Source organism: Paramormyrops kingsleyae, chromosome 1, assembly GCF_048594095.1.
Source record: "Paramormyrops kingsleyae isolate MSU_618 chromosome 1, PKINGS_0.4, whole genome shotgun sequence".
In the NCBI taxonomy this organism is placed as follows: domain Eukaryota; kingdom Metazoa; phylum Chordata; class Actinopteri; order Osteoglossiformes; family Mormyridae; genus Paramormyrops; species Paramormyrops kingsleyae.
Genome location: NC_132797.1, coordinates 13,342,642 through 13,365,611, shown reverse-complemented (window position 1 = coordinate 13,365,611; position 22,970 = coordinate 13,342,642). Strand labels below are relative to the sequence as shown.

Genomic DNA, 22,970 nt, shown 5'->3' with positions numbered 1-22,970 from the left:
TACTTATTCAAAAATGTATAAACATATAATTATCTGCCTTAGCTGAGGATAGGGCCTGTAACATCGTATTTATGATATACTTATTCATCTTGCACTATGATGTAGGCTGGATGTAATTTTTGGAGAAGTAAGACTTCTTAGAGTTTTGTTGACTTATCTGCTTTCATGCTTTTTTCTTTTTTTAAAAAAAAAAAGAATTGTAACTTGTGGTCAACAGCTTTATATATTTTTTCCATAATCATCTATAATGAGTTCCATCCAACTATTTTCCATCCCAGGCAGCACAGGGCACAAGGTTGGTGTATCCGTTGGATGGGGCGTCAGTCTGGAATATAAAGGCACATACAGTATAATCACACATTATGGACAATTTAGAGTATCCCATTCACCTAGCTGCAAAGTGTATTTAGACTCAAGGAAGAAACTGGAGTCCCCAAACGAAACCTGAGCAACACCGTAAAAGCAAACTCCACACTCAGGGTAGGGGGTAGGATTGAAACCCTCAAGCCTGCAAGCACAGCACAACAACACTAACCAATGAACTTAGTGCCAAACCAGACCAAATCAGAAGCACCTGGATGTTCACCCTAAGCAAATTTCTGTGTACTTCTCTTCAATAATATTGCATATTTGGTAATACTTAACTTAAGGCCATGTTTTAAGTAACTTATATACATATTCATAATGCATTGTAATGCATTCACAAAGCATTATACTTTAAGCATGGCTATAAATTTTTATAAAAAGGCATGACACATTATATCCGTTTATTATGCATTATGACTGCCTTTTGAAGCTCTCATTTATAATATACTATAGATACCTTTATAATGCAGTATAAAAGCATCCTTAATGGTAATACTGACCTTTATAATGCATTATAAAGGTATCTATAGTGTGTGTAGAAGAAAGCTTCATAAAGCATTCATAATGCATAATAAACATGGATATAATGAGTCATGCCTTTTGATGAATATTTATAACCACATTTATAGGGTTTCACGAATGCAGTATTATTTGTTATGAACGTGTTTATATAAATTACTAAAAACATGACCTTAAGTAAAGTTTTACCATATACAGTATTTTAACAGTAATGACACATTGAAAAGGTGAAATGCAAAAGTCGATTGAAACAGCATTGTAAAATATACATCTTAATACAGTTTACCTTTAAATAATAGAGATTTTCAATCTTTCGGTTTCCAGGTAGCTAATCCTTTTGTTAAATAATATAAAGACTGGATCTCTGTTGGGCACTGGTTCAAAATTGATCATTAAACCTCATATATTACTTTTTAAGAAGTTAAAGGATCAGGATTTACTTTTCCTTACCAAGATGAGACACAGATAGACTCCTTTCATAGTACGTTTGATTCCTTTCGGCATTATCTTGGGGCCTCTCTCTGCAGAACGAAGTTTCCGTTTACATCAGCTGCTCACTGCCAAGTAGCCCTTCTGTGAGCCCATTCATTTCACTGTTATTACCATGAAACGTATATAATTGCAGGTTTGATTGCCCAGAAGCATTTAGCACAGTTACATTCCTGGTCCAGTGACCTCGTAATAAAGCTCATTACTAAAAATCAATGTGTAAATGTTGGTGACACCACAGATGAGGCAGAGGTGCCAGGTGCTCTGTCGTCACTATGTGCCCGGCTCACATAAGCTGGGAATCGCCATCAACCAGTTACAGGTTTAATGCAGGAGACAATCCACTGCTTGCTGACCTACATCTTAGGGGAAGTATGTGTCATGTATGGGCTGCAATCAAGACCGAAGCCAATGAGATAAAACACAAATCCAGCTCTGTCTTTACAGTCAAGGTTACAGCACATCCCAAACTTACCTTTCATACCTTTTGGCTGTTTGCCACTTCAGAAAATTTGCACAGAATTTGTATGACCAAAGTCAGGTTGAAAGGTAAAGCCAAAGTGAATGCAAAAGAATGTAAAATGAGGATTTGGTTCTCTGTGAACTATCTAAGTGTTGTTGTGGAGATTAGGAGAGACTCTTGTTATGTTTAAGACTCATGCAGCTGAGATAGACACTAATACTGTGGACTGTGATATTGACTGCACTCTCCAGAACATTAGAGGGCGCAGGAGAAAGAGAGGTGTGTTCTACAAAAGTAAGGAGAAATAAAGAAAAGTTAACCGTTCGTCTGGATCCTTCAATTTATTATTGCTGACGAGTATAACAACTCTTATAATTAGTATCAGTTTAGTTATTTCCTGACAATGAAACATGCAGACGAAGAACTTTTAATCCTGTGATCCAGCTTTGATCCAACATTTATTGCATAGCTTCTGATCAAAATGTCAAAAGAGAGAATAAAGTTCTGAAATTAAATACTATTTGTGTTGTTTAACTAAAAGTGTATAATACATGCTAAATACTAAAGGCATTTTTTTTATTACCCACAGTTTGAAAGACCTCAAACCAGAAAGGTCTGTCTTCATTGTACATGGCTGCCATACTGTCCAAGTCAAGCTTGAATAATAATAAGCTTGTCATTTCCGCCAAGTACAATACACAGTGAAACAAACTGATTCCTCCTGGGTCCATGGTGCAACATTCATGACAGGACAGACCTTGCAGCTCAAAAGACAATTATTTACTGCAAAAAGAAGATTCTAGTATAATTATCAATAATTTAAGGGGAGGGGAGATAAAGGGAAGACTACCACTTATATTTTTGATATTGTATTTCCACTTATGTGATTTGAGGATTTCTGGAATTTTTAAATGTGAGTGTGCCAAGTCACAATCCAAAGTTCTTTCTTTACCATTTCTATCAGTATTGTAAAAGATCTTGATGAGCCGCAGGGCCTGCCAGCCCAGAAGCCTGTTTCCATGCGACTTTCCAAGCCTGAAAGGATTTGTAATGTGTCCGACCCCTGTATGAAAGTGTACCTGGCCATGTTACCACCAGGGAGAAAGCGACTAAGTGAAGGCAAGGGTTCAATGGTGGATAAGACTCCACGACACAGGTCCCATTGTTTGGTTATATGCTACGTCAGACATGAATTTCCTGTTCTTTCGCATTTTAATTAGCTTAGAGTGATTAGTGCCACTTTGGAGTTGCGTCTTGACGTGTCGCTGTAATCGAATAGCCTTGGGGTCCTTGGCTGGGGTCAGGCCATCAGGGTGCCCGACGGCCTCGAGTTTCCATGATGTATGACGCCGGTAGCTGGACGGGACGGGTACTTCACTGTAATGGGTCTCCGAGGAGCCCAATCATAGATTTCGCTAGTGCGAGATGGCAGGCTAGGTGGGGAAAGCCGGGCGTCCTGGGAAATGTGGCACATGTTAAAAAAAGGGGGGAAACGTTCAGGGAGGCAACACATGTAATTGGGAGTGACAGGAAGGGGGCGTAAACACACAGTCGAGAAATCCATACTATTTTTAAAATCAGGACTAATCCGTCAAAGTTCTGGATAATAATGAGTCTACATCTAAAGTGACGGCTAAGCCAGTTTGTGCTGGTTTATATGCATGCCATAAGCAGAAATTGCCACTAAGTCTCCCACCCTTCAAAACTTCCAGTTCTATTATGTTGTAAAAGGGAGGCTGAGTCTTGTTAAGAACTGAAAGCCACAGGAGGAAAAGAACTCCCTTTTTTCACCAGTCATGATCAGAAAATGGATGTCTACGCCTGAATATCTTCATGAAAAGCTAACCGAAGTGGATGCGGAGTTCCAAAGCACAAACAAAGTAAGCATTCAGCGAATCAAGCAATCACAGTAGACACGTAGAGTTTAATCAGTGATCAAAAATGAATCTAGCACGTCTTTAGTTATAGCCGGGATCTGGATAATGAACTCTGAAGCCATGCAAGGGTCTGGGGTTCTGCTGTTTCAGGCTGGCGTTAGACCAGAGACCTCATGTCAGAAAAGGCGATTCTTTGGCAACAACAGAAAGACAGAAAAAGCTACATGCCCAGTGAGGTTTCCAAGAGACACGAACAACAATAAATCTACAGATTGGCATGCACCTGAAAGAAATTACAATCAGGATCATTGTCACATTAACAGTTTCTGTTGATCTTGATCATGTATTTCTATTCAGTAGTGTGTAAGAATGAAACCACATTTCTGTTCTAATACATATAGCAGTCAGTCTAGATTTAGTGATTTTACCAGCAGATATTTACAGTATAGTTGACAAATGTCTGACATGTACTCTTAGATATAAAGGGAAAAAGGTTATTTTCAGTAGGGCCATATGTAAACTCAGAGGACTATTTAAACAGCAGAAGAAATGCTTGAACACAAGCTCCCAAATAGAAAATGATTGAGAATAAAACAAAGGAAATTCTCTGAGTTTGAAAACAAGTCATATGAAGTGCTGAAATTAAAGCTTGGAGTCACCAGAAAGTCTAGATGGCCTCAATTGCATTGCATTGCAATGCTATGATTAGCTGCACAGCTATGACACTTATCAAAAGCCTCATGCAAGCCTCCTGCATGTTTATATCAGTATATTCAAAAAATAACTAGACCTCTGCTGAATGATACCACCTTAGAGCCCAGTCAAAGACACCAGCCTTCATCCTCACCATCTGCCTGCTGTCATTTCTTTGTCGTCCTATAAATGAAAAACTGTGAAAGAGACCTTAAAATATCTCAACACCCAATAAATGTGTTTTTCTGTCCTCAGAAGTATTACCATTAAAAAATAAATTTAAAGGAGACGCGCAAACACCAAATGTGCTGAAAGGTATACGGGCACTTTTATGACTTGAATGGTAGTTTTTGTCAGCTTCAAAACACTGAAATCCGTCTGCTACCCTGAGCTTGATATAACCTCATTAGGTTCCACATGTGTGTTGTATTACTGTACCATAAAAGCAGCTGGATTTGTAAGTAGGGGGTTGTTAGGTGTTACCTGGGAAACATCAAGCCTAGAACTTGCTGTTTTTCTTGGGTTAGTCTAACACACACACAAAAAAGGACAAACTTACACCTGCGATAACTGGAAGATACAACTTGATATTGAAGACAATTGGGTACTTTCTCGAAACATGACCTACCACAGAGCCATAGTTACATACTCTAGCACATGATTGCATACTCACATACATTCAGTCTCTGTTGCTAACATTTGTAATGCAAGGGCGAAAATGGTGTAACATTTCAGGTACTACGTTATTGCATTCACTTAAATGTTCATTCAATTTTTTCAACTTTAATGAAACTAGGAACTCCTCCATTAATTCCACCTTTTTATAACCAAATATTTTATAACCAACTGTTTCTTCAGAAATTGCACTGAACAATTTCAATGATACAATAAAACGTGTGGACTATCCAATACACTGAACCACTTGAGTGATTCAGGATTTGGGCTGATTTAGAGGGCCTTTCGCTTTTTTCAATCACCACTTATCTGTTCTGTAAACAACTGGATTCTTGAGTTTTCTTAACATTAAATTCATAGGAGGGTCAAATGGTTAAAATGTCTTATAATCAGTGACATGCAGGTTTCCATAGAAACCAGGCTGTAAATGGAACAATGTGAGACAGTTATTCTGGATCATATTCCCTCACTTTTGAAGTAGGTAGATAGTGTTTAATGAATTAAAAACTACTGCAATTTCATTTGGCTATTTTTAGAAATAGTATTGCTGCAGGGTGGCGTGGTGTCTCAGTGAAGGCTGTTGTCTCACACCTTAGAATTCCACATCTGTGCGGAGTTTGCATGTTCTAATGTCGGGCAGGTTTTCTCCCACAGACCAAAGACGCAGTTAGGCGCAGCAGACATATAGCTTAAGGAGAACTTTATGAATTGCTCTATTGTACGTGACTGGACATGGGCTATGGTATCACTGGAGTTGTTGAACAGAGACCAAGTCTGATGAGTTTGACTAAGGAAGTTGACAACATATAGCGTCTCCAGTTTTCTCGCATCGCCCCCTATTGTTTGTCTGAAGTCACAGCTGGCATAGCGATCAACCAGAGTGTCGCCAGTTTCTCACAAACAGTTTTTCTCAGAACTGTTTGCTTCAGACTGAATGTGGTTTCAGGGCAGGGCCAAGATGAAGCTATGAGAATGTATTTATTACTGAATTTACACAATCCTGGTTGTCTTTCCCATACTTTGTGGCATATGAAACTTTACTAAGAATGACTGAAGGAATATGCTGATTTGTCTTTTCTGATTGCTTTTTTTGCTCAAAGTGCTGTCTAAAATACCCCAATACATAACCACAAATTCATTCCACACAACAGATGGCATGGTTTATTAATAAATGCAATATGTTAGTCTCTTCTCCTCTCAAGGCATTTTGGAGACAAATTATACAAGCATGACAGCATGGTACATAATAAATTAAGATTAGGAACCTGAAAATGATTTTTTTAAAAAGTAAAATTAAAAAATCACAAAAAAGTCAGATGTTACCTTTTTGGCACGGATATAGACAAACCCTTCCACAGAATCAACAAAATGCAAAATAGTAGCAGTCATAAGGGATCTTCAGTCTATCATATGGCCAAATATTGGCAAAGTTCACTGTGAATGCAGACAAACTTCTCACATCTAAACATCTAAATAACTGACAATACAGGAATATGAAATAAGGAAGAAAATATCTAAAATATATCCAGAAATATTCAGTTTCCTTGGTTTGCAATCATTCCAAGTATATATATTAATGCTCATTTATATACATACAGATGAAACAGCAAATAAAAAAGCAAGTTAAATTTACAGTCTTTCACAGATACTAGTTTATTTATTCTTAAGGGAGTGCAGTAGGTGAGTGTGGCTGGTTAGGGGAGTTACTAACCATGTCTTACAGTTTCACTGTCACTGTGTTTGAAGGCTGCTTCTCTAAGAACTGTGTACCATGTCTAGAAAATGCTCTACTGCTTCACTGTATCTGGAATAGCAATTTTCGTGTAATATAACAAATTCTACATCCTATTTACACACTCAGCATAATTAAAGCACCTTTAATTAACGTTCATGAAATGCAGTAAAACTGTAAGGCATTTCCACTTGAACAAACAATTCATCCCAATCAGCACCCCCCCCCCCCCCCAAAAAAAAAAATGTTTATTTCATAACTATTCAAACATTTGGAAGTAACATAACAAAATCACAACACCACAACGACAGACATCCAACGTCTGGATATGTGAAAAGGGAAACATATTTGTTTGCTTGTGGTATTCTGTAAATGAAAAGACTTTTGTTAAAATATTTATATTCAGTTGTAAGAATGGTTTAAATATTTGGATATGGCAGTATACAGATTTTTCAGGTTTACAGAAGAGTTCCATTAAGTCAATTTGTCCAGTTACTATGACAATGCAATAAAAATGCGAATACTCATCCACTGTAAGCTGTTATGGCTACTGCCTGCTCCAAGTGAATTGATCTTGCTCAAAAGATATTTCTGCAAAGAAGCGAGTGTGAAAATCTTGAGGTTCCCCACAATGGCCACCTTGTTCATTCTTCTATGGACGACTGATACTGAGCATTAGATAGGCCTGCATATCTATTCTTGTAGCACTTAAAGAATAAAACTCTAACTTCCTGATGCCACCTAGGCTGCTCATGGGCCGGCCGTCTTCAACCCCTGTTTCTCCATGATCTTCCACAACTTGCGCAGGTTGGACTGGGTGATGGCATCGTCCGGCTTGAACTGCAGAGCTCTCAGGTAATTGTACTCGGCCTCCTGGAGCTTCCCGTTCAAGTGCAGGATGGCCCCTAGGTTCATCAAGGCGGCTGGGTACTGAAATCACAAAAACAGCCAATGGACACTAAGCATTCTACAGATGACAAAATGTGCTTTCCTCATGGAAAAATGTTTCAGCCTTTTTAAAATGCCACACTGGTAGCTTCACACGGATCATTCACACTGATCATTCACATCAAATCCACAAGAGGCCAAGAAACCTTCAGAGAGAGATCTGGGAGACCTCAGATACTATTTACCTGACTGAAAGCGAGTCAGTCTTATATCATTTAGGAATATTTTTTATGTTTTAAAAGTGTGTAATTCATGTAAAATTTCATGTGAACATGCATCATTTTCTTAAGTAAAAAATATAATATTGACAGCTGAAATCAATAAATAACGTTGAAGTTGCTACAACTAGGCTGTAATAAAGTTTTATTTGTCTGTGGGGACCTTCCAATGAACACCAACACTTTTCTTCCTTGGTAAAAAAAATATATTTTTAGTATTGTGTACTAGTATAGATGCTGAACACATTAAATATGCTAAACAAACAATTACTAAAGATGAACAAGTAGGTAATAAGTAATAAGTTAGGTAAAATATGTAATGTATTGCATTTGTTGGAACTATGGCACAGTAGAAAATAGCTTGATGTAATTAAATGAAATAGGGTTTGTGTATATATACATTACAACGTATGCTTTCAATAAGACCTGCAATGCATCGTAGTACATGCAAGTACTTCTAATGCATGTTGTAAAATTTAATAGCTATAAGCTAATGTAATATCATTTCTAAAGATCCAGTATCTATTGTGTAACACTGGTCTAATAAAGGAATAGACTGCTGTGAAGCCGCCTTTGTATGAGATCTGAATTCAGTTGCTTCTCTAGACTCTGCAGATGCCTTCGGATTTCTTGAAGGGAGACACACCCTTTAATGAGTTTTCCGACCAAGGATGAAAGACAATGAAAATTTTCCAGCCAAATATTAGCAGGTCAGTGAGTGGAATCCAAACAAATTTAAAGGATTATATCTGAAACTACCAAAACTCGGGTTTATGTACATTTTTGAAATAAGGAATATGTGAAAATTCAACAGCAAAGAAATTTTCAACACAGGGATTTTAGAGGATGTAAAGTGCGAATTGCCACCCACATTGTTTGAACACATGGGAGAACACAAAAATGCACATTTTGCTGTCTAACTTAAATAAGCGAACAGAAACCTCCAAAAATGGTGGCATTACATCTCAAACATCATTTACTACAGTTTCAGTTATTTATACACGAGCAGAGGGGGTAGTTCCTCAAAACATCCATGTGCTGTCATGTTTCACAGAATTATATAAAAATGTTGGAAATTTTAAATGAAAGCACACTGAGACGACCAATACTATAGGCTTAGGAACTAACTCCACAGAATTGTGAAACCAACAGAATTAATCAAATTCACAAGTAACTATGGATACTCTATCCATACCATCCCTTGGCTGCATGTACAAGATGCCTCCTAATCACAGCTCCTATGACTATACCAGCTGTCATGCTGCCAGGATTTTCACACTTGATTAGGACATTCCTCATTTTCTGTTTAGCGTTTGTGAAGGGAAGATGACTGATGCTGTCTGCTTAAGGACCTCAGTGGGAGAAATATGCAAGACCTCATTGCATTCCACATTCAAAAGAGCCTCAATAAATAAATCATAGCACTTCTAGAATAGAATCCCTGTGTCCCCTGGTGAACCCCAGCCATACTTTATCATTCACAAGAAGACACATTTGTCATGTTGACCACTATGGAAATCAGCGCAACATCATTCCTGGCATATGTTGAGGTCAGTGTGCTAAAATCCCTGAAATTCCCTGAAACAATTTGTAACACCAAAAAATTCACCGTTTAGCCTTCCGTTATTGTTTCACATTTGTGACCTTAAATGAACAGTTTTCAGTGTTGATTTTTTTAAGCAAAAAGCAAAAGAAAGTGAAAGAGAAACAAAATTGTAGTAGCTTTTGTAAGCAGTATAGTTAAAGCTCATTTGAGGAGTTGAGCTGCATCGAAGAATGAATGAAACCATTTCTCACAGCTCTTGTGGCTAATGAGTCATGGTCATGGTCTCAAAGAAATTATCCAAAAAACAAAACCTTCTCTGCCCAGAGCCAATAGCTTCAGTTGATGCAATAAGCTGTAAAATTTAACACAAAGATATGCATATGCAGTTTGTACCTGAATTTTGACAGGATATCCCTCTATAGGTCCCTATGCATTCAATAAAATATACACAAGTATAAAGACACCCCACAAATTATGGCTTCCACCCAGGTTCCAACTCTATTTTCTGTTTGATGATCAACAAGCAGATGGTCAAGGACATCAGGAAGGAGCAGCAGAGGAAGTACACACCCCTCAAGATTTTTGGGGCTCTGGTACCTTGGAGTACACATCTCTGAGAACCTGACATAGACAACCTACACATTCACCATAGTGCAGAAAGCTGGGCAGTGACTGTATCACCGGAGGCACCTGAGAAGCTTTAAGCTACAAAAGACCTACAGCACTACTGTGGGATCAGTGCATTCTGGGAACATTACTGTGGCTCCGGGGACCACAGAGCCCCACAGAGGGTGACACATTGCTAAGCAAATATCCAGGTCAAAACTGCACCACCCTGGAGAACATCTACAACCAGGGATGCAGGTCCAGGACATCAAGCATTACCAAAGACACTCAGCTGCTGCAATGGCTGCGCTCAGGTAGGTGCCTCCAGAGCCTTATCTGCATGTTACATATTTTCATATTTTTTTTTACATACATATTTTTCAATATTTTTATATACTTTATATATTTATATATTCTTAGTACTTATCTTGTTAACTCGCTTTTTTACTTCGTTTTCCTTCTACCTTGTGTGTTGCACAGTCTGGAGTAGTGGCAATTTCATTTCACTGCTGGCGTATCACTGCATTCATGCATGTGACAAAAACAAATCTTGAATCTCTTGAATTCAACCACTGGTTCCAAGGAATTGTTGAGTAGTACAGCTTCCACTGTGAATCATATGGTCGTCATCAGGGTGGGTATGGTACACCAAGGGTTTTGTTTGTTTGTTTAAATCTCTCTCAGTTTTGTCAGCACGTGGGTATGTTTTTTGGTGTGATTTAACTCAAGCCGCCAGTTTGAAGTGGTAAAGTGAAACCAGATGGTGGCAGCAGAGCGTATAGGAGAGCAACCTTTGACCCAGACAAAGCCACAACATCTGTCACGACAAACGCAACTCATGCCATTGAGCACCTCTGCCGTCCGCATTCTAAACAAGATGACTTCTACGGAAGAAGACAGGTTGCGGGGGGCGGGGGGGGGGCGGGTGATGATGTTTCAATGCTTTCAATGCTTCTCAGATGGCGTTTTAAAGACCTTCACCACCCCCCACCTCCAGTCCAGTTTCCTCTGACATTCCATGATGGAAATACCACCAGATGTGGAGTGAATCAGACCATTTCTGCTGTAAAGGTTGATACCCATCAGAAATAAAGATGGATTAACACCTGAATTATTTTTTTTCAAACATTGGAATATATGAATTTATGGTATATTACAATTTTGCTATTTCATCTATCTATCTATCTATCTATCTATCTATCTATCTAGTCATCATCATCATCATCATTTTTAATATGTGGTTGAAATGCATCAATGAAAATCACCCTCTCCACTTTTCTCCACTTTTGAACAACTGCTCTTAAATAAATATTTTTAATCCACTGTAATTAAGGAAAAAAATAGCAGCTTTAACTAAAGCCAAAGAATTGGAGCTCAACATGTCTCCTGCAGAAGGAGCTTGAGGGAGAAGCAGCTAAAAGGACATTTTCATATGCATATACAAACACCAGCACACAAACAAATAAACTTCAGCCGAATCCAGCCGTACGGGAAATGATGTTCACAGAAGAAAAACTGCCAGCAGATGGTTGATAGAGTAAATGCTGTGTGTGGGTATGCTGCCAAGTAATCCACCATACGCAAGTGGAACTGCACCAAATCGCTGGACTCATGGTTCGAGCACTTAGTCAAATATTTCAGCCGAAAACCACTGTGCTGCAATGAAAATATCAATTGATATGAAAATAATTCAGTTGGTTATTAATCTTCCACAAATAAACTTTGCTTACAAGAAGCATTCCCCTAAGACATGTTGTCATTATTTATCCCAACCATTACACTTTTACAAGCTAATGCAATAAGTGCAAACACAAATTTGTCATTGTAACGAGATATGTAATGAAATTTATATAGCAATATCATTATGTATAACGCTGAAATGATTTACATTGTTAACAGTAAGCATGGAAGCTGAAATGTCTTCTGATATCCATCATTTGTGGCCAAAAAATTAAAAACAATTTGTTAATTAAAAACAAGAAACTGCAGAGAATAAATATCTTTCAGAGGTTAATGATAAAGTAAAACTTTCTGATTAAAAGTCATCTCAGTTTATGTAAAATGCACAAGGCATCATAAGACTGATGACATCAAGATTTATTCTAAATGAACCTCTACTTCTATATGGTGAACCAAGTGGTTAACTATATAAGCATAACAAACATCAAACTGAAGCATTAATAGATAGCATATTGAGCTATTTTTTTATCCATGGATGACCCACCAGAGGGGGCTATTGAAAGCACAAACATTCCAAACTGCCAATATTTACTGTTTGCAAAATAAATATGTCAAGTGAATCTCATTGTGAAATTCACAATAAATTTTTAATTTCATCAAATAAATATTAAAGAAATCAATGTAAAGTTTAAGTTACTATATCAGCTGTTAAACTTATTTTATTTGAAAGTTGCTACAGATACTACAACGTAACATAAAATTTCTATTGATTTAAAATGGGTTTCATTTGTTCATTATCAAATAACCATACATATGCCCAAATAAATGTCAAGCATAGATTTGTAATTTTTGTTGTGCAGATTATTTTTGTATGTCATGTATCAATGTCTTTCTTTGTAGGGAAGATGTTTCTATCAAAATGAAAAGCTCTCTTCCCAAAGGAAAACAGCGAGAATCACACGGACGGTGGAGTGAAAACATTTACCCAGAACGGCGTGGGATAATCACTAAACACTCGTGGCATCAACCATGACATGTACGCTGTACGCTCCAGACTAGCAGCAATAAATACAACAGGAACAACAATAAATACTAAGAAACAACAACAATTAGCACTTCTGTAGAAAAATTCTTAATATACACACATATAAAACATTCTCCACATAAGCACATACAAATCACCAAGGTGGAATATATATATATATAAAAATAGGAAAATATTATGTGTGTGTGTGTGTGTGTGAGAGAGAGAGAGAGACAGAACGAGAGAGAGAGAGAGAGAGAGAGAGAGAGAGAGAGAGACATAGACTGAATATAATCAAAGGTTTGTTGTTACCAGGTAACTTACAATATTCAAATCAAAGAATACTTACATTTGGTCTCAGGGTTGCTGCAAGACCATAATATTTCTCTGCTGCTTGATTGAGACTTGCTTGCCTGCAATGCAAAAAAAATGTATATTAGCACTACATTACCACTACAATGCAAGGGCTCCAGAGCGAATGTTACTGTGAAAGCAAAGTAAAATCTACAAGGATCTGGAACGTGGAAGGTAATAGTTATATGCCTGGTACAAAACCATACAGGGTACAGAAAATGCATAACTATACATGAAGCTGGTTGAAGTGGAAGAGCCTTCCACAGAGAAAATGATGATTATTTTCACATCTGTCAAAACAGGGCTGCTGCTCCGTTCTCCAAAAATCAGAGGAAACCAAACTGAAGGCCTCGTGACTGTTAACAGGGACTGATTGAATTGTGCAAGGAACAATTAAACAGATAGTGGACTCTTTGAGAATAAGTGTGTGTAGAGCATACATTATGGAATGATCAGTAAGAGATACATTGTAGTTGTTATAACACATGGGTGAATCATAATGATGAAATAATATTTGTAAAACGAGAGTGTTTATCCTTTTTACCAGCTAAATTTTACATGCCTGACACTTATTTCACTGATATATATTTAAATATACATAAGGATTTAACAGTTAAGTCTCATTTGCCTGATCAAAGAAATTTGATCAGGCAAATGTGAAAGTCCTTGAAGCAATCAAGGACTTTCTTTTAGGAACTCTCCACTTTACTTGTGGAATCCTACTTCAAATAAGATCTGAGCTTCATTGCAAAGTTCACTTATGCAAATGTATGTAATATGTCAATGAATGATTTACCAGTATGTCATGTTTTATAGCACTGTGTTACATCGTTCTGTTTGTCTTACTTGATATTTGTTATGTATTTCTGGGAAGTGGATATGCCTATCTCATTTTAAATTAACTTCAATGTAAAAGAAAATGTAAAAAGATATATTTGATTATTTACATATCCAACCCATGGTTATCAGGATAAACAGCCAGTACAGAAAGAGAAATTTGAGCAGGCACTGGTCTTGGCATGCTAAAAATGTTGAGGGATACGTCAAAAATAACATGCCTTTGTTAAAAGGGCTTGCTAGGTAATTATTTAGATAAGTGAAACAATATGCCAGGCTTAATTCCATCAATCACCTGAAAACTTGGTGTACAAGGTGGTAGAGCACGAAAGTAATGCATCTTCCCTAAGGTCCCTTGGGTTAGGCATCAATTGTATAATTCAAAAATTGTGTGCAATACTACAAACATTTGCTTTGCATATATAATACTCAAGCAGCCAAAGAAAATTTTGTTTAAATGATCTTCATGTTGATGAAATATTATATAATGGCTGTCAAAGTGAATTAGCTTAGCCAATGCAAAATCTCTCCTAATGTTACCCCAGTATTTGAAGAAACTATTCAATATGCAGTGTATTTGTTGAATTACCCACTAGCATACCAAGTTTGGCCAATCAACACCTCATCAAATTATTTAAGTAAATTAAAGGGAACTAAGTGAGCTGGTGGTGAAATTTCAGAAATACATGGAAGGAAGACATTCGTTATTTCTTATTCAGTTATTACTGGGATATATTCTAATGCTAAATTTGTTCTTTTCTGAGCAAACATACACTTACTACCCAGATCAATAACTGTAATAATTTTCTTTTTCTAAGCCACAGTATCTCATAGTACTGTACATCCATTTCACTCTGACTGCTAGATTTACAGCAACTCAGACTCGTCCTTTGCATAAAATGAATACCCTTCCAAAGTCTTAACACAAATACATAGCATTAGCATTAGTTCAGCAACCTTGCAAGTTACGGAGCCCCTAAGGGGACAAAGGAAGAGAAAAAAAATGGCAGAAGGAAAAAAAAAAAAAGAACTCATGTTTTGCGTTATAGCCCAAAACTTTTGCGATATAACCCAAAACTTTTCTGTAGTAATGCATCAATAAAATCAGGTGACTAGCGTACTTTTGGTCATTCAAGTGCGACTTCCAAAGCCGCTGTTTGCATGATGTGGTTGATCCTGACTTCTCTTATTAATCTAATTTAACGGTTAAAAAAACTTTTGAGTTCAGTGTGGTAAGATTTGATTGTTTAATTCATAATTAGTCATTTGTAAAGCAAGCCTTGGTAAAGTACGTTTCAGTAACATTGCTAATTAATGCTAATCTGTTGAGGTTGATTTAAACCTAAATAATTGTTCATTTTTTGTTGTTGTTTCATGTTTATAATAAATTAATATAATTAATATAAATCAAACGCACATCCTCTTTTCTCACATGAAGTCCATTTATTCTGCATTTTGCATACATCCATCGATAACCATGACGCTGCCCAGAGTGCAAAAGCTGCTTGCAAATAAAGTTAATTACATCACCCAAGTCGGAGTAGTTTTTCCGTTGGAATAATCCCCTTTCACATAAAATCCTCTTAATCTGCCTCAGACTTATGTGAACATCATGCCTAAATCCGAGAACAAACTGAACGTCCATATATTGTAGACCAGGACCAAAGTAAAATTCGATTAAACGATCCATGTTTTCCTATCAATTATGTTCCTTACACTGACTGATTACTCATATTTCCAGTTCAAAGTCACAACAGTTTTGCCTTATGTCGTAAAAGTTTTGAGTTATAAGGATTTAATAGTTAACCCAAAGGTTTTGGGTTATATCGCAAAAGTTTTGGGTTATAACGCAAAACATGACTTCTTTTTTTTTTTTTCTTCTGCCATTTTTTTTCTCCTCCTTTGTCCCCTTAGGGGCTCCGTAGCAAGTAGTTGCTTCTCTTATAGAAAAATTGGGCCAAAACAATGCATTGTCACTGGGTTTTGTTTTTGTTTATCTCACATAGCAAAACAAGACTGAAACCTGAGTTTTCAGAAAATAGTAGAGATGAAAAGAATTATTATATAGAATATAAATCAAGCAAAGATGAGTCTGCACGCACAGAAATGTCAGTTTCTTCAGAATGACACAACAAAACATCAAAATACATTTTCCATTATCTTCATTATGCAGAATATAGACCATGCATCCTAATTGTTTACATAGGAAATGAGGCAGCTTAACCATTGGAAAAGGAACTACTGGAAGATAAAACAAAAATAACATTGTTTGTAGTTGAAAGTGACCAGATTTCATCATATTTGCAGAGGGACAAACTTACTCATAAACTTGACAAAATCATTTAATCTGTGGAATATATAGTTGCATAATAATAAGTTGTATGTCTCACGCAATACTGTAAGACACAAGTACTACCATTACAGACAACCCATAGATTGTGTTCTCTACTCGATTTATCAGACTTCGGCATTTCTGTAATTTTAATAAAAATAAATGTGTGCAAATTTAATTTCCCCAAACATCCACAAACTCCCATAAGTAATCCCGGGGTCAAACTTCAGCAAGTATATGACAAGGAAGCAAGCCTTTCAGAGGCACCTGCCACATGACAATGGAGGCTTACATCTGAAGTTCTCCCTCATCTCTCTAATCACAGCCCACAGAAATGGTGGGGGGGGGGGGTTGCTTGACATCTCCATCCAAGAAAAACACATAAATGGGACAAATGGGACCACATGGAAATATGAAAAACAGAGTACGACATTAATAAAAAGCCCTGCATGTGATCTAGTAAAACTTTTGGCCCAGGACCTGACAAGAAAAAAGCCATCCATTGGACAGAATGCATTGCATCTTTTAGCTTTGAGAAGGAAGGAGGTACTGAAGGTACTTGTTATAAAAGTTACAGTGAAGTAGGATCATATACTGTAGGTGTTTGCAGGAAATTTTAAGTATTTGCTCACTGTATGGTCAATCTGATCATTTGTTGTTTCACATCAACTGACTAAAATAAATAAAATAATAAAAAATTAGCTTATGCATCTTTCCACAGGATAAAATCGACCCAATATTGTGCTCTGTGTATTGACTATAGAAATCCAGCACACATTGTGTTTTCTTATGGAAAAGACAATATAATTGTTTTTTTTTCCATGTTAAAGTCTCACCAGACTAAACTGCTGATGTTCTTAAAGGCTAAAAGTTTCAGGAGTCGTGGTGAAATCATAGCTCAAATGTACTGCTGGCCACCGGCTTTTCTGAAGGTGATCTGGGTGCTCATAGGAGTTTTACTTACACAAAAATATTCTAAGAGCAGACCGAAAAATGATTGGTTCAGAGAGACAACCAGTCAGATTGTAGAGAAGGTGGATCCAAGCAACTATAGGGGATGGGACCAATACATCTGATTTTTACTTTGTGTAAGTAAAACTCCCAAAAACGACCTGTATGCTATTATTCAGATGCAGGCATTCTGTGACATACCTGCTGCACAACAGCAATATTACACAGAGCCAGGTAACTGTACTCTATTTTAGGATAACTGAAATCTGCAATGCAACCATAATCTATCCAAATGTACAAAAGCCTCAGACATGCCCCATACTTGGATTTTTTTCTGTCTTTTCCAGTAACTAAGGAGCTCATTTGCTATAAAATCAAATTTGTGTTTTCTCTGAATGAACGCCTCTCTTAACAACCACCCCCCCCCCCCCCATTGTTTCAAGAAATGTCTGACGCTACTATCTTGGAGGTATGTCAGTTTGAGTAACAGCACCTACTAAATACTACAATGTGTTTAACGGATACCTGCTGGATGAATAACTGAAGCACTTTCCATTCATTTCACACCTAAAGGCTGAAAATCAGCTGCCCTTTTGTTTCCGCTAGCTGCTGCATGTGCGTGTGCTGCTCCGGCGAGTCGGCCTGCCTGCGTACAGGACCCCTGCCTCAGTGACGCCTCCCACCTGAGCACGTGGGCTGCATTGAAGACCACGTCAAATTCAGCACCATCCAGCTGGGCAGCCTTCTCCGCCACCTCTGCGGCCTCCGACAGACGGGACTCGTCCAGCAGGAACTGGCCTGCAGGTCACAGAGGAGGGACCATTTTAATCTATGTTTAACGAAACGTTTGCCCACATTCAGGAATGACTATGGTTGGGAAACTCCAGGATATAATTTGTCTGAAAAACAAGCTGAAACTGTAACTCGCTCACATGCTAGGCATGTCAGCATCTTCTGGTGGATATATTTACGTTATGCATGGTCTTCTCCTTCGCAGTATTGGCAGCACAGTATCAACGTGAAACTTATAAGAAAAAAAACATTCCCAGTTGCCTTTGGTGAATTCAGCTAGTATGCTTGACGTTAAAGTTCTGGCTAAAAGCGGGAATGCTTCTGAAAATAGTTCAGGATAAAATCAGAATTTTGATATTTTAGGGAAGTCAGTAGCACAGTGGTTAGACAGCTGGACTACCAAGCATATGGCTGTGGTCCAGATCTCAGGAAGGTATCTATTTTTACACCAGTGAGATCTAGCTTCAATAAAGAAAAATGTAGCACAGTGTAGCAATTCTAAAATTGGCTCAATAAATAAATACCCAGCCATACTATATCTACATATAAGTTGTCTTTTATGAAGTAATAAGCCCTAATATTTTAATTAGTGTACCTTGTGGAATAACCTCAAACAGAAATATATACAGAAATAGGCTATTTATGAGAAAGTATTTTATTCAACGATATTTTATCCCATGAGCTTATCCATATATTGTTTTTGTTATGAAGACAGCAAATGTTAAAAGACAAAGTATTATAGTGACATACAGTAGTATGCCCTGCATAATCCTAATTTTTAAATCCAAGTAAAACCCTACATTTGCAAAGAAATAATTTCGAACTTTAATACACCAAGCTTTGAAAATGTAATGTTACTTAAAAATAAAACAAACAAGAATGCATGGTGTGGTAATCAAGTCTGATGCTCTCTAAATTATTATTTTTATTATTATGTTGAATGAGTGTTGATATGAGCCTTTGTCAGGAAGGGCATTGTCTGTCAATTTCAGTTTTCATCATGCAAATGAATATTGTTATTGTGAGCAGCAGCAGTGTGACAGTCGACACGTTCCTTCCATTTATCATGTGTTGTTATATGCTAAGGAGAACAATTCCAGGAAAAAGGCCAGCCCTCGCTGACCTGTGACTTCAGACCATGTACTTCTACTCCAGCGGCATTAGGGGAAAGGTTGGCCAGCTCTGCTGGACTGAGAAGCTGGATGGAGTCCCGTTGGATGTGGCCGAAGGGGACGATGAGGTGACAAGTCAAAATAACCGAGGAAGGAACAACGTGAGACTGTCTTCAATGGGAGATGAACGGATCTAAGAACATCATCCCCCCTGGCCAGCACCCAAACCTGAGGAACTGGCCCAGAAAAATGGGAGCCGTAAATTGCAGAAAAAGGACGGATATCCATGGTTCAGCACTTTCTGCTGTCTGCACAAGGTCATCACTATTAAAACTCACCAACATTTATAGTAGTATTAGGAGTGACACTGAAAATCTGTGTACTAAGTTCTAACAGTATGTGTATATATTAGATGTTCAAAAAGTATCATGATAAATTGCAGCTTTTCTCCGCAGTGTTGCAGTGAGGTAAAGCTGACGAGGTTTTACCTTCGGAAAGCACTTACCATAATGCATGTAGCAGTTTCCCTTAGTGGGATCTAATTCGATCGCCTTCAGAAAGTATCGCTCTGCTTCAGTCTTCTGCCCCTTTTACAAGAATGAAGAGCTTTCAAAGTTGCATTTGACAGACAGATTCCACTGCATACTTACTCACTAATACATATGCAGAATAAATCTATATTCAATACCATATTTTTATGCCGTAGATGTATTGAAATGTTAAAATAGCTCCAGATTTTCTCAAAATTTATAGACATGGCAACATTATTTCAGTCAGAAAATGCCACAATGAACAGGTGCTACTGTATCGATTTACTGAAAAGGTAAATGAAGACAATTGTGAGATTTCTATCCCATCTTTCATCATTTGCACTCCACTTCAGGACAGAAGGAAGGACTTAGGGAGAGACTTGAGAGGAATTTTGATATGTCAAAGTGTGATTCTTCCGTGCTCCGCAGGGCTGGTTGTGTTCATGCAAGTGTTCTTCAATATGCACAGCTACAATACGTCAAATATCTGCTGTTATTGGTCTGCCTTCAATGGTGACAGCATTAGACAGATAAAGCAGTGGGGAGACAAGGGCGGGAGAAGGATTTAAACAATAAACACAGTTAAAGTAAAATGCATTCTGAAATTTCAATTTTATAAGCTCACAGCTAACCAACACCCTTTGCAATTTTGCTAGCAAAACAACCAAGAACTGACACTAGTCATCTTAGATTTTCATAATGCTTCAAGTGCCGTGTACTCAAATGCTAAGAAAACACGTTTATTTTTCTTTGATATGTTGTTTTTCCGAGCAAAGAGGCATTACGCTCTAAGCTAACTCTGCAAAGAAAACACATTTTAGACCTGAAGTGAATCGACTTACATTAATAACTGTCTTCCTTTTCACATATGACATTGTGAGTGAGTTAGCTTCGGTAATATGATACGCTTCCCTTTCTCAGATCAATGCCTCGCTTCATATGAACCTACCTATTCTGAAAAAACACATTATCTCTTCTAACAGTTTGATTTCCTCTGAAGTTTTAATGTAGTGGAGGTAGATGATAACTGTCATATTTTGATAACCAGCAGACTTCAAAAGAGCTTCTTTCATCAATGTTATGTAACACAACATAATTTTTACAGCAGAGGCAGCAAGATTCTGGGTGGAAATGAAAAGGGATGGGAAGAGGCAACTTTCCTTGAGATTTCCGAGTTTCTGTAGTGCAGTTTCAAGGGCCATTCCTAAGTTTTTCATGTCACTATCTTCCAAAACGACTTTCCTTACTTTTCACTAAATGCAGCATGTTCCACCTCAGGTCTGGCTGGTTAGAGAGCTATCAACATTTACAAGACGTCCCTCTAGGAGCTGTTGACCTGGTAAAATGTCCAGCCTGTACCCATTACATTCATACTGTTAAACTGAGCAGCCTTCAAATGACACAAGAGTATTTCTCTAAACTATTCATCTTCCAAATACTCACCCTGCTTGTGGTCACCTGAAGCCAGCTTCTAAATCAATGTTACTAATACTAAACAACATAAACAAACAAGCTGACTCAGTAAGTAACTACAATGTCTCCAGGGTGAATTGAATTTATATAGAAATAAGCTAAACCCTATGAAACTACACTAAAAATGAAATCTCTGCAACGCTTTCCAGGATAAATGGTTGGAAAATTCATTGACAGATGAAAATTAAATTTAAGCAATAAAACAATAAAATACAATACAAAGAAAAACACATTTGAAAAACAAATTAGCCATGTTTGCTCTGGAGTGCATGTTTGCAGTCAATAACACTAAATTACACTGACTGATACTCAGTGAGGCCTCTTTGCATTTTGTGACACTGGGGGGCTATACTTTTTCCTATATGTATTTTTTACTTTTTTATGCTGGTGACCCTGAATAGGACAAGCGATGTACAGAAAATGAATAGATGGATGGAAAAACAATATAAAAGGTTTAAAATTCTTCAGGGATCCTTAGAACCAATGCTCGTGTCACCACAAGCCGGCTCTCAGTGTAAATTATAGACTGATATTTACAATTGTGGGCAGAGCTTGACTCACCATGAGGGCCAGGAGCTTGCCATAGGTCAGGTGGGCGGGGACGTGGTCAGGCTTGGCCCTCAGGGACTCCTTGTACCAGTACTCAGCCTCATTCAGCTGGTTGAGCCGCATGTAAACCTCTCCTGCAAGTCGGGCAAGGGTGAGGTCAGAGGTTATGACATCACAGTGGCGGCCATTTTTTCTGCTGGCGGACTCAATGACACAGGAGGGGGCTGTCAAGAAAAACAACTGAGCCATGAGTCAGACCAGCTGTGAAATCGGATACAAGCCATCACGAGCTGAAGCTTTCGGCAAAGTGCCTCAACCGGTTAACGTTCACTTTTTTAACGACTGGAAGCTGCCCCCCCCCCCCCCCCGCAAATAATTAAATCCACGAGAAGCAATGAAATCCATCGTAAATGGGGTAGAAAAGAAATGACACTCTGTATGTGCTGCAGAAAGATCCATGCAAAGCAAACAGCTATAAACACATCCATCTTCAGCGGGATTTACAGTGAATCAAGAAAATGTTGCATTAAGTAGCCCATGCGTGAGACAGTAAAAGACACCAAAAACAGTAAGACGCGTATAAAAATGTCCGCCGATCACTAGATATATCGTTCTTGAGAAGATGAATGTCTCCAGCACTTGTGCTTAAAGGACTTACTCCCTCCTGGCTACAGTTTAGCTGGGATAAGTTACAATATGTGGTTGACTGTGGATGTACTTCAATTCAACGTGCACCGATGATATGGTATTGATGACTTGTTTACGGTATTGATGACCTATTGATGACATACGATGTGGCTTTACAGACATCAACAGAAACCTTCACCTTCCTTGCGTTTGTCCCAGCTCACAGAACAAACTCGTCTGGGGCTTTCCGTAATCATGCCAAGAATTTGACTATATACAGTATAGCAAAATACATCCTAATACAAATCAGAGTTATTGTTATTGATGAACTACAGTTATACTTAAAGAGGGCCTATTATGCTCATTTTCACAATCTACTAATTTTGGGTCTACTAGAATAGATTTTTCATGCTTCAATGTTCCAAAACCAAATTATTTTTCTCATAACATACACCTCTATTCACTCTACCTATAACTCTGTCTGAAATGCTCTGTTACATCTTCAAGCCCCACCCACGATGAGCCCAATGTGCTCTGATTGGTCGGGTAGTCTGATTGGTTAGCTTGCCCTACATGA

At 37.8% G+C, this 22,970-nt stretch overlaps 1 protein-coding gene across 2 annotated transcripts in view; it reads right to left on the bottom strand.

Moving 5' to 3' along the window:
* Positions 1-6,216: 6,216 nt before the first annotated feature.
* LOC111837922 (protein O-mannosyl-transferase TMTC2-like) overlaps positions 6,217-22,970 on the bottom strand; it is a 57,721-nt gene continuing 40,967 nt past the window's right edge. For both annotated transcript variants that reach the window (XM_023800388.2, XM_023800389.2), the window contains 5 exons: positions 21,779-21,900; positions 19,720-19,801; positions 17,994-18,108; positions 13,186-13,249; positions 6,217-7,744 (listed from right to left, as the gene is read on the bottom strand). In XM_023800388.2, the coding sequence (XP_023656156.1) occupies positions 7,565-7,744; positions 13,186-13,249; positions 17,994-18,108; positions 19,720-19,801; positions 21,779-21,900 (563 nt within the window). In that variant the 3' untranslated portion in view covers positions 6,217-7,564. The remainder of the gene's footprint in view (positions 7,745-13,185; positions 13,250-17,993; positions 18,109-19,719; positions 19,802-21,778; positions 21,901-22,970) is intronic.